Genomic DNA, 13,031 nt, shown 5'->3' on the forward strand with positions numbered 1-13,031 from the left:
AAGCTAGAAACCGTAGGATTTATATTGAAGAAAAGAAGGGCCAAGAGTTTCTTTTTAAGAAAAAAGTGTGTGTATGCTTGTTGGGGTTCTAGCGGTTCGTTCCTTTTGTATGGGGCTTGGGGGATGGCCAGGACTGGTTGGGGGCTTGGCCAGGGTCAGGTTCGAAGGCTAGGTAGGGTCCTATGGCGGCTAGGGTTCGAGCTTGGGCCTGGGGAAGGAGTCCACGCTGGTTGGGGCTCTTCTCAAAGAGTATTTCTGGTGGCCGAGAATTTGAGGGGAGTGGCTCGCTAAGGGGTTGGCTAGGTCGTCTGTGTGATGGCTTAGGATGGTCCAATGAGGGGTAGGAAGGTCTGGGTCCATGGGTGTGGCCTGGTCCAGCGAGGGTCGAGCAAAACGTGGGGGCACAGGAGAGGAACGCGCATGCTGTTTTCTGATGCAGGTGCTTCGTGCGTGGGGTCCAAGCTTGGGCTGGTCTGGGTAGGGTCTGGGCATGGTCCAGGGATGGTGAGGGTCATGTGGGCTCGGTGGTGGCTCGGATGGAAGGGTCCAGGTTTGGCTAGGAGTTTTTGAGCGTGATTCACCATGTGTACAGTTCGGGTCTTCAGGTTCCATGTGGTTTGAGCGAGCTAGGTCTAGGTTCAGGGACTTGGGCTTGGTCAGTAGGGTGCCTAGGTGGGTTGGCTAGGGTTTGGCTTGAGGTGGCTCGGGCGTGGCTTGAGTAAATCGGGAGATGGCTCGGGTTGATCGGTAATGTGTCAATTTCGAAAATTTAAGAACAAAATTGAATCCATGGGTCCACGGGTGTGGATCATGACTTAGAAGGGTAGAATAAATCTTAAAATTTTTATGTTTAAAATTTGGGATCAAAATAATGAGTTTTGGATTTATTCCGGATTTAATCGCCGCACGAAACGCTAATTAAAGAATTATTTAAAAAGCCTAGTTTTAAGCTTCATAAAATTATGAAAAATTATATTTATGCTTAAATATTATTAAGAATAAGCCCATGTCATTAAATGTATGAAAAAGATAAATTCGAGAATTTTTACGTCCAGGGGCAAAACGGTCTTTTTACACTTAGGAAAATACGAAAACGCTTGGCAGCGTCTCGAAGGATCATAACGTATGTTAAATGATATTATATGATTTAAAATGATGATTTTGATGATAATATGTATTTTTATGATATATGGTAAAGCTGTGTAATTTATACTGTCTAAAATGTTATTTTTGGAAAGCTGTCTTATTTTATGATTTTTAAAGAAAAATAAAAATATTTTGAGGTATGTGAATTGACTGTGACAAAAGATATGATTTATGAGATATGATTTTATGGGGATGTCGTAAGAGGAAAAGGCCCCAGAGAGAACCCATTTACGGGAAAAGGCCTCAGAGGAAACCTATTTGTGGGAAAAGACCCCCGAGAGAACCCCGACGATCGTATTTCCATGGTGGAGCCTAGTGCACACCCCCATGGACCATGTGGAGCTGAAGACTAATCAGTCGACCAAAGGATAAAATCTATTCACTTTCAAGGATCAAACTTCACCCAAAATGATATATGATCGAAAGCTTTACGATTTTAATGATTTTATGATATATGATTTATGATGATGATTAAAAATATTTTTAAATGATTTTTAAAATGATTTATTTATGCTCAAAGCTTATTTTAAATGATTTTTTTAAATATTTATTTATGCTTAAAGTTATTTTAAAATGATTTTATTATTTATGATTTAATTATGCTAAAATGATTTTAAATGGTTTATTTATGTTCAAAAGATTATTTTAAATAAAAATACGACTTTTTAATGCATGTGAATGTATGTGTATTATTTGTTATCCATGTTTAAAACGTGTTGAGTCTTTAAACTCACTAGGTTTGTATGATGCAGGATTTGATGGTTTATGGGAGGCAGTGACAATTGAGTGGATCGAGTGCAGCAGTACACACCCGAGGGCCTTTATGTTTCCGCACTAGCTTATTAGATTAAGGATTTAAAGATTATATTAATGATTTTTAGTAGAGATATTTTTATGCTTAATTTTATTGTTAGCCGATCTTTTTAAAGGTCGATTTAGGAATGTTGGTTAGTCGATGATTTAGGATTTTATTTTATGCACTTGAGATTTAAATTGTTAATTTATTATGATTCATGATTATGTTAAATTATTTTATTTAGTAATTTAGAATTTATGATTTAAGATGAGAAAAAAAAATCGAGGTCGTTTCAGTCTGAATCATGGATATGAAGATTGGGTACAGATTGAGTTATTTTACAATGGTTTAGATGTGCCAACTAGATGGAATGTGGATGCAGTCGCCAGCGGTACTATTTTCTCCAAAACACCTGATGAGGCTTATGAATTGCTTGAACAGATGACCATTAACACTAACCAGTGGCCTAATGAGAGATATGGACCAAAGAAACCTGCTGGAGTGCATGCCGTAGACCCGATCACATCACTTATTGTACAGGTCTCGGCATTGACCACACAGATTGCAGCGATGAACAAGGAAGGCCAATCTACGTCTGATGTAGGCACTGGTGACCTGCCGAAGAAGAGCCTGTTGTGGAGGAAGCACAGTACATCAACAAAAATCGTGGCTATGGAGGATATCGAGGTAACCCTCCCCCTAATACTTATCATCCAGGTTTGAGGAATCACTAGAATTTTTCTTATGCGAACAACAAGAACGTGTTGAATCCTCCACCGGGGTTCAATACACAGAAGGGTGAAGGAAAGTCGTCTTTCGAGGATCTAGTTGGGATGTTTGTGGCTGAGTCTGGGAAAAGAATGGCTAGAACTGAGTCTCGTCTTGATAGCATGGAGATACATATGAGAAATATGGGTGCCACAATGAAATCTTTGGAAACACAGATTGGGCAACTAGCCAATGCTTTGAAAGATCAGAATAGAGGACAGTTCCCAAGAAATACGGAGGTAAATCCTAGGGAGCAATCAAAGCTGTCACACTGAGGAGTGGCAAAGAAATTGGAATTTCAGAGCCTACTAAAGAAAGTGTAGAAATCCTTGTTAAGGAACATGATGGGAAGGGTGTAAGTGTTGGTAAAGAGAAAATAGAGGAACCCAAGAAAATGCTTGAACAGCAGCCTTTGCCAAAGGTGAAACTTCGATATCCACAGAGGTTCAAGAAGAAAGGATTAGACGATCAGTTTGCGAAGTTCCTAGAAATCTTCAAGAAAATACACATTAACATCCCATTTGCCGATGCATTGGAGCAAATGCCTAATTACGCTAAGTTCATCAAGGATGTGATGTCCAAGAAGAGGAAACTTCAATAATTTGAGACCGTGAAGCTAACCGAAGAGTGCAGTGCCATACTCCAAAGGAAACTCCCACAAAAACTCAAAGATCCAGGGAGTTTTACTATTCCTTGTATTATTGGTGGTTCTAGAGTAAATAGGGCTTTATGTGATTTAGGTGCCAGTATTAATTTAATGTCTTTTTCTATTTACAGGACCTTGGAGCTTGGCGAGGTAAAGCCTAGCACTATTACTTTGCAGCTGGCGGACAAATCACTTACATATCCACGAGAGATAGTAGAGGATGTGCTGGTAAAGGTAGAAAAATTCATATTTCCTGCTGATTTTGTCATTTTAGATATGGAGGAAGACCAGGAGATGCCACTTATCTTTGGAAGGCCATTCTTGGCCACTGGAAAAGCCTTGATTGAATGTGCACAAGGGCGAGCTCACACTGAGAGTAGATGGAGAGGAAGTTGTGTTCAACATCTACAACACCATCAGAGGACCAAATGAGGTAAGTACTTGTAATAGTATTGATATCATTGATTCATGTGTATCTCAAGTGGGTGCAGGTAGGATGACGGAAGACTCCTTGGAGATATGCTTATTGGAATCAGCATCTACAGTGGATGAAGAGGACTGGGACGTGAGAGAGGAGTTGTTTGCTCTCAGTATGCTGCCTAAAGAAAAGGTTGATGCCCAGCACGAAGAGTTTCATTGAAGATGCGAGTAAAGAGGTACCAAAAGCATATCCTGAATTGAAGGAATTATCGAGTCACTTGTGCTATGAATTCTTAGACGAGAGTTCGTCCTATTCGGTAATTATAACTTCTGCTCTTACTATTGATGAGAAAGATAGGTTGTTGAGAGTGTTGCGAGAGTTTAAATCTGCTTTGGGATGGACAATTTCTGATATAAAGGGGATTAGCTCTACTATTTGTGTGCATAAAATCTTGATGCAAGATAGTTCTTGGGTTTCACCAATGCAAGTAGTGCCTAAGAAAGGAGGTATGACTGTGGTGAGGAATGAGAGGAACTGAATTAATTTCAACTCGTCCAGTGACTGGTTGGCGAGTGCGCATAGATTACAGGAAATTGAATGATGCAACTAGGAAAGATCACTCTCCCCTCCCCTTTATTGATCAGATGCTTGATAGGGTAGGTGGTTATCATTATTACTGCTTTCTAGATGGTTATTCAGGTTACAATCAAATTGTCATAGCACCGGAGGATCAAGAAAAGACTACCTTCACTTGCCCCTACGGTGCTTTCAGGAGAATGCCATTTGGACTTCGCAATGCATCTGCTACGTTTCAGAGGTGTATGATGGCCATATTCTCTGACATGGTGGAGGATATCATGGAAGTTTTCATGGATAATATATATGTCTTTGGTTCATCATTTGATCATTGTTTGCAGAATCTGACACTTGTTTTGCAGAGATGTCAAGCGAAAAATCTAGTTCTGAATTGGGAAAATGTCACTTCATTGTTCAAGAAGGTATTGTGCTTGGGAACAACATTTTGAATAGAGGAATGGAAGTGGATAGAACCAAAGTCGTGGCGATTGAAAATCTCCAACCGCCGAAGAATGTAAAAGCGATCAGAAGTTTCTTGGGACATGGCGGGTTTTATCGTTGCTATATTAAAAATTTCTCTAAAATCATTAGACCTTTGTGTAATTTGTTAGAGAAAGATTCTACATTTATTTTTTATGATGATTGTTTGCAGGAATTTAATAGGATCATGACAGCACTGATTTCTGCATCCATCATGATCGTGCCTGATTGGAAGGAGCCCTTCCAGCTCATGTGCGATTCTAGCGACTATGTTGTGGGAGCAGTTTTGGGACAAAGGCGAGATAAGATGTTCAAGGCTATCTACTATGCCAGTCGCACACTTAATGCAGCACAACAGAATTACACAACCACTGAGAAAGAAATGCTAGCAGTGGTGTTTGAATTCAACAAGTTCAGAACATATCTCATTGGCACCAAGGTAACTGTTTTCACTGACCATGCAGCTCTTCGTTACTTGTTTGTTAAAAAGGATGCAAAGCCCAGGTTGATACGATGGATACTCCTATTTCAAGAATTTGAGTTTGAAGTCAAAGACAAAAAAGGTTGTGAGAATCCGGTGGCAGATCACTTTTCACGCCTAGAGCTGGAAGAAAGAACTGAAAGTGGAGCTATCAATGAGTCGTTCCCAGACGAACAACTTTTCAAGGTAAATGTTACACATCCTTGGTTTGCAGATATAGCTATATTTTCTTGCGGCAGGTGAATTACCACCAGATTTAACTCATCACCAAAAGAATAAATTTATTCATGATGCCAAGTTTATCTGTGGGACGATCCCTTCGTGTTCAAGAGATGAGCTGATCAGATAATTAGACGATGTGTAGCAGAGGAAGAAGCAAGTACGATTCTAGAGCAATGTCATTCCTCACCTTATGGTGGACGCTTTGAAGCATCTAGAACAGGACCTAAGGTATTACAGTCAGATTTCTATTGGCCTAATCTGTTTAAGGACAGTTATAGTTTAGTAAAGTCATGTGATAAATGCCAAAGAGTTGACAATATCTCTAGACACCATGAGTTACCACTAACAAATATTTTGGAGATGGAACTTTTTGATATCTGGGGTATTGATTTTATGGGTCCATTCCCATCCTCTTGTGGCCAATCTTATATTTTACTTGCTGTTGATTATGTGTCCAAATGGGTGGAAGCAATTGTCACCAGTACTAATGATGCTCGAGTTGTTGTTAAGTTTGTCCACATGAACATCTTCACAAGATTTGGAACTCCTATAGCCATAATCAGTGATGAAAGTACACATTTCTGTAACAAAATTTTTAACTCAGTGTTGGCTAAGTATGATGTGAAGCACAGGGTGACACTGGCATACCACCTACAAGCTAATGGGCAAGCAGAAATATCCAACCGGGAGATTAAGCAGATCTTAGAAAAAACAGGAAGACAAACCGGAAGGATTGGGCGATTAAGCTAGATGATGTTTTATGGGCATACAGGACTGCATACAAGACACTTATCGGGGTGTCGCCTTATAGGTTGGTCTTTGGGAAAGCTTGCCATCTACCTTTGGAACTGGAGCACAGGGCCTTTTGGGCTGTGAAAAAGCTGAATTTTGATATGGGGGCATTTGGCGAGCAACGACTGTTGCAGTTGAACGAGATGGTGGAATTCAGGAACGATGCATACGAGAATGCAAAGATATACAAAGAGAAGACCAAGCGATGGCACGACAAACAGATTCTTCGATGAGACTTCGAACCAGGACAACAAGTTCTATTGTTTAATTCTCGACTGAGGTTGTTTCCTGGTAAGTTAAAATCACGATGGTCTGGACCATTCACAGTGGAAACAGTGTGTCCACATGGGGCAATTGAGCTGAAGTACAACAACGGTCAGACATTTAAAGTAAATGGTCAGAGGGTCAAACATTACTTTGGAAGTGAAGTGTGAAACATGGACAACATTCCACTTGGAGAACAAAAGTAGAAAGGAGAAAGTCAGGCTGATGACTATAAACCAAGCGCTGTTTGGGAGGCAACCCACAATTATCTTTAGCATTCGTTTTTATTTTTATTTTAATCCCTTATTTGTTTATTTTAATTTCTTTTATTCAAGTATTGATTTGAAGTGTTTTGTTTTTGTAGGTAAGTTAAAAAAAATAATGGACAGTGTGCTTCGCGCATATGCGCGATTTATTTTCACGCACATGCGCGAAGCCCAGCTCGGAAGGCAGAGACCTTGGCGCATATGCGCCACTCGGGGCCCGCATATGCGCGATATGACAAGGCGGATACAGTAGGAAGGCAGAGACATTGGCGCATATGCGCCACTCGGGGCGCGCATATGCACGATATGATAAGAGAGAAAATGATGGGCAGTAACATCGGCGCATATGAGCAGGGTTATGTCGCGCATATGCACGCGACCTAATTTAAAAGAAAAAGCGAGAACCCTCTTCAGAAAACACAGCAGCCTCCCCTCTTTCAGTAACAACAAGCCGCCTCCCTCCTCTAAAAACAAATCACCACTGTTGCACACCTCGGAAAGCCGACCGCCGCTGTACCTTGGCGGAAGCTGAACGCGAAGCTCCAACCACAGCCCAGACTTCGACCGCACTCCGATTTCCATTCGCTCTCTGGTGCAAGTAAGGGTTTTTATTCAGCTTTTGTTCAAATCTTCCGAGTTTGGTTAGAATTGGTGTTCATGAATCTCTATGGGGAATTTGTGAGATTGTGAATTGGGTGTTCTACACTAAGCTATTTTGTGACTGGTTGAGCAGCACTAGGTGATGGATTCGCTTCAATTCCGCACCGACCATTTCATGGGATATATGATGGACTTCACTTCCGTGCTCGCTCAGCGGTTTCCACCTATAGGTCCAGTGTTAGAGTAGGTTCCCAGCAAGCCAACTTGTGGCTCCGGTTTTATAGACTCTGATGTAAAACAATCTTTATTTTAATAATATTTTACGATTTTATTCGATTATGGCATTATACTTTATCTGTATACCCATGCAAGCTACATAGATAAAGTCCTTGAATATACAATAGGTACCATGAGGTCTGCGTCCCAACGTAAGATCATGAAACTCATTAGGAAGCGTACCGTACATTCTAAATAAGTTCCTAGTCGATTCAGCCGCCTAAAACAATGGATAAAGATCGCTTGAGTTTGAGACTATTATCTGTGGATTAAATACCATGTTTCATTGGTAAGGGCATAGAGATGTCTGTTCACACAGATAGGTGATCATATGATGATGCACTGAACAACCATCCCTCGGACTGTCCAAGTGGTTCTCACTTATCGAGTGGAATAGTCCGCAGTTATGGTTGTACACCATTAGTCCTTTGACCCGGGACAATGTAAGGGCTATACATACTAGCATGCACTTTGATCCGTTTACCGACTCTATCGAGGGTCATCAGGTGGCGAGGTTGGGTGTGGTTTCGAAATATGTAGGAGCAAATATATTGTAGTCGGGAATTCACCGTTTACCTACGGGTAAAGATATCCTATGTGATCTGATGAGTCAATAGTGCAAATCTCTGGCCGGAGTAAGACATGTGCAGTTTGGAAAGGTGTTTCCTCAGTTGCACATACCATGATACTATTACTCAAAGATAAATCACATCGCTATCGAATTCATATGCAACTCTCGATATACCAATGGTTGCAGATTCAATCAGGATATATGTGTTGAAGGGACCGTACTGTATGCTAACCATGACTAAAGGTTCTTGCAGGCACTATCAGTGATACATAGGAGATCATGGGGCAATGCTACTAGACGCTCTTACCATGTTCCGATGGGTCCAATGAGAAATGAGTTCTGACATTCTTGATCAAAGAGTTGATGAAAAGAATTGGGTTAACTAGGGTAAACCCGAATAAGAATAAATGTATTCTGAATCAAATAGAGATGTGAACCCACGGCTAGCTGTATCCCTGAACCATTGAAGGTTACACAAGTATCGGATTCTGTGTTCCCGTTGAAATAGTAAAATTTCAAGTAGTTGGAATTTGGCGACTATAGTTTGCTGGAGATCAAACTAGAAGCTTATAAAAGAGTTTATGAGCTAATTCCATAGGATAGAAGAAATGGAAGTTGGCATGATTGCTAGATAAGGAAGGAGAGTGGAACTGCCTGTTTTATGAAGGAGTTCACTAAAACTGGCAGCTGCCAAATATGGTAACTGTCATATATGGTAAGTTCCAAATTTGGTAAATGAAAATTTGTATCTTCGAAATTTTCAATTTTCATTATATGAACAAGATTTGTATCCTTGGTACATTGGCGCTTTCGGATCGTCGATCGGGATTGTAATGAGTTCGGAATTATTTTTTTAGTAAATTTGGAATTTACTAATTAAATGATTGTACTAGTAGTGGTGACTACTAATATGCACAAATTCTCATAAATATTCTAGAGGAGTCTAGAATTAAAATAACTAAGGAGTTAGTTTATAAATTAAATAATTGTTATTTAATTTAATATATATACATGTAGATATTTTATATGGTGATATAAAATATGTGTGTATAATATTATTATATCATGTATTATTAAAGGTTAATAAATACATTATATATTAAATATATGAGAGTTTAAATATAATGAAATTATTAGAGTCCTTGTGGGAGAGAAACTCCTAACTAGATTAGGAGTCTCACTCTATATATATACAACACAAGGATTCATAATTAAAAACATAATTTTTGGCACACAAAAGAAAAGAAAAACTCTCTTCAAATCCCAATAGGCTTTCGGCCATAAGAAGAAAGAAAAAGAATTTTTTTTTCTTTTTGGCTTCTTCCATCGACGTGTTCCATAGGCGCTCCATCTCCGAATTTTAGAAATTCGGAGATTACAATCTCAACGCAAGAATTGTTTGGAATCACTAGTGCAATCCAAACAATGAATTCAGTTTCTGATCGTGGACCTAATTAGGCGATCAAAGGAGAAGAGCCGTTCGTAGGGATTTACAAGATGGACTATCTCCGCGTAAAAATCGGAATAGTTTGGAGTCCAAGCGTTAAGAACGCAAAAGGTATAATTCTAAACACCCTATGAATGTTTCAAACACACGACGCCCAAGAACAAAATTTTTAAACTTCCGCTGCGTCTTGGGTGCGAGAATACGATGTCCCAACAATGGTATCAGAGCCAAGTTTTTCTCAATCGTGTGTTTTAATTAAATTGTGTTGAGTTTATTATTTCTAACCGTGTAAGAATTTTTATGAAAAACGCCCCTAAAAATTATTTTTGAAAAACCTGTTTTTGAAAAAAAAAATTCAATTTTGGGTCTGCACGGGTAGCAGCCGCGCGGCGGGCGTCCAGCGCGCATGCGCAGGCGCGCAGCGTGCACGACAGGCGCTGCGCGCGCGCATGGCGCCGCACGGCGGGCGCGAGGCGCGTGCGCGGCCAGCGCATAGCGCGCCCGCCAGCTGCCCATACTCGGGAATGTCTCGGGCACCGCGCTGGGTCGTGGGCTTGAATTGTTCGGGCCAGGGGCGATTTTCTGATTTTTTAAAATTTTGGTTAAATTGATATTTTATGAAAATACGGACGATTTTACCCCTACAATAATTTTTATAAAATCAATTTCTTACAAAAATAAATAATTGAAATATGATTTTAATTATTTATGGTAAAAGGTGTTTTACAAGAAATTTAATTATTTGTAATTAAATAAAAGTGTTTCTTTAATTTGATAATTTTGGCGGTTAGTGATAATTTACGAGATACACGATTTATTGATGATATGTGATATTATCGGATTTATATAATATATGATATTATATGTTAAAAGGATGATCGAGAGCCATGATCAATGTGCTAGGTGTATGTTTGGATATTTTACGTGTTGTAATTTTTGATTATTTGATAATTAAAAGTGGACCTGGTTTATGGTTCGTTCCCACCCCCTAAATTTGTATCCCAATGTGCCATGCATATTTAATGTAAATATTAGAATTAGTGGGAGATCAAAATTTGAATACGGCGGGCCCGATCCTCGGAAAGAGTTTTAAAGATCGAAGACATGTAAAATATTGGAAGCTTATGTAATATTGCATTTGCATCCCTGCATTTACCTAGGTTATGAACATGGATCCGTATGTGGCTCGTACGGATCAATTAGCTCTCGGTTATCGATCATCCTTTATTATTTATGATGTATGTGATATATTATAAATAATCAGTATGTGCGTTATTATATAATAACAAGAGTTGCATGAATCCGGCAATCATACAAACAATCATGGCACGAGTTTTAAAATTAATGATGAGACAAACTTTTAAAATTAAAATCCCTCATTTTGGATGAGATCCAAAATTTAAATCAAGCCCATTAAAAGGATAATTAAAAGAAAGTTTAATAATTCATTGCCTTCCATCAACGGTGGTTGCATGATGAACGCTACCCGCGATCAGTGTCTGGCTCATATTATTAAAGAGGCCTGGACGCCGGAAAGCTGTGACTTCCACTGACATATTTGATGTGAACTACGTGGAACTCCCATGACTTCGGCTCATATTATTGGGGGATCTCATGGCGACCGTCCACTAAAGTTCAACATTGATGGGCCGGGCTCGACACGTGAAGAGAAAGGGGATCATATTATTGGACCCTCCTCAAAGGTGAGGCAAAATTACGTAAGGGTTGCAAAGGGTTGCAATTGGGCTCTACCTTTTGAAATTTATGATTGACTGATATTATTCGGGATCATAATTTCGTAATTGGGCCGTGCATACTCACTAAGGAAATTGGATTTCCCGTATTTCATCAGAGGGTGGTGAGAATGTCAAAATAGTGGGAGGCAATTCGTAAAAACAAAAGTCCATATTTTACGTCTTATAAAATATTTTAAAATAATCAATAACGTTTGTTCTGTTTCCTTTTCAGTATATTTACAATGTCGTCTCGAAATCCACTATCTGTTACACTCGATCAAAATAAGCTAATAGGACCGAATTATCATGATTGGCTGATGAATTTAAAAATTGTTTTGAATTCCGAAAAGATAGCATATGTGATCACCAAGGCCGCTCCTAAGACGGCTAAGTCAAATGCCACTAAGGAGGAGCTGGCTGAACTTGACAAATGGTGGGACCATGACTTGCAAGCCAAGAGCTATATGCTAGCTTCTATGTCAAACGAGCTGCAGAGGCAGTTTGAGGAAGCTGTGAATGCTGCTGACATTTACGGCCACCTGCAAGAGTTGTATGGTGAACAAAAGCGTCCACTGAGGCACGCTACTGTCAAAGAACTCATGACATCACGTCTGCGAGAAGGGGCCTCGGTCCATGAGCATGGCGTGAGGATGATTGGGCTCATTGAAAAGTTAGTGGGCCTGGACCTTGTTATCCCCAATGAGTTGTCCATGGACATTCTTCTGCTGTCGCTGCCATTGTCGTTTGATGGGTTTATGGTGAACTTCAATATGAACAAGTTGGAGGCTAGCCTTGAAGAGTTGGTCAACATGCTGACAAGTTATGAAGCCACCATTAAGAAGGAAAAACATGTTTTCCTCATTGGCTCTTCGTCTGGTACGAAGAAAGGGCCTAAAGGAAAGAGCAAGAAGCGTTCTCATCCTTCCAAGACAAATAAACCCAACAAGAAGCGAGTAGCAAACACTTCTAAGGGGCCCGAAAAGCCTGAAAAAAGAGAAGATGTTTGCTTCCACTGCAAGAAGCCTGGACACTGGAAGTGCAATTACAAGGAATATCTCGCCCAAAAAAGTTCTGGCAATGGTATGTTCTATATTGAAATAAATGTCTCAATTAATTCAACTTCTTGGGTAATGGATACCGGATGTGGATCTCATCTTTGCAGTAATTTGCAGGTGATGACAAGAAGTAGAAGACTGCGGGAGGGTAAGACCTTCCTAAGGATGGGCAATGGAGCAAGAGTTGCTGCGACAGCCATAGGGGACGTTTATTTAATATTAGACAATAATTTTAAGTTGCTTTTGAGAGACGTTTTGTTTGTTCCGAATTTAGTTAAAAACATTTTTTCCATTTCTATGCTTGATAAAGATGGATTTTCTTGTTTATTTAGCAAAGGTGTTTGCAATATTTACAAGAATGAATGTTTAATTGGAATGGGTGAAATACAAAACGACCTCTATAACTTAAGAATAAAAGATATTCCAAACAAACATGTCCAAGTTAATACGATAACAACAACGACAAACAAAAGAAAACAAGATAGTCT

The 13,031-nt window shown here is 39.7% G+C and overlaps 2 protein-coding genes across 2 annotated transcripts; both read left to right on the forward strand.

Moving 5' to 3' along the window:
- The first annotated feature begins 333 nt into the window (after window positions 1–333).
- Window positions 334–6,561, forward strand: LOC142507907 (uncharacterized). Its single transcript, XM_075619518.1, has 13 exons — window positions 334–504; window positions 593–655; window positions 2,384–2,629; window positions 2,701–2,949; window positions 3,048–3,286; window positions 3,488–3,732; window positions 3,848–3,946; window positions 4,074–4,283; window positions 4,477–4,668; window positions 4,716–4,867; window positions 5,006–5,553; window positions 6,019–6,201; window positions 6,309–6,561. The coding sequence occupies exons 1-13, from the start codon at window positions 334–336 to the stop codon at window positions 6,559–6,561; spliced, it is 2,850 nt and encodes a 949-aa protein (XP_075475633.1).
- Window positions 6,562–11,730: 5,169 nt separating this feature from the next.
- LOC142507923 (uncharacterized) lies at window positions 11,731–12,677 on the forward strand. The gene is made up of 2 exons (XM_075619519.1): window positions 11,731–12,568; window positions 12,661–12,677. The coding sequence occupies exons 1-2, from the start codon at window positions 11,731–11,733 to the stop codon at window positions 12,675–12,677; spliced, it is 855 nt and encodes a 284-aa protein (XP_075475634.1).
- Window positions 12,678–13,031: the final 354 nt, after the last annotated feature.

Source organism: Primulina tabacum, chromosome 1 (genome assembly GCF_025594145.1).
Source record: "Primulina tabacum isolate GXHZ01 chromosome 1, ASM2559414v2, whole genome shotgun sequence".
In the NCBI taxonomy this organism is placed as follows: Eukaryota; Viridiplantae; Streptophyta; class Magnoliopsida; order Lamiales; family Gesneriaceae; genus Primulina; species Primulina tabacum.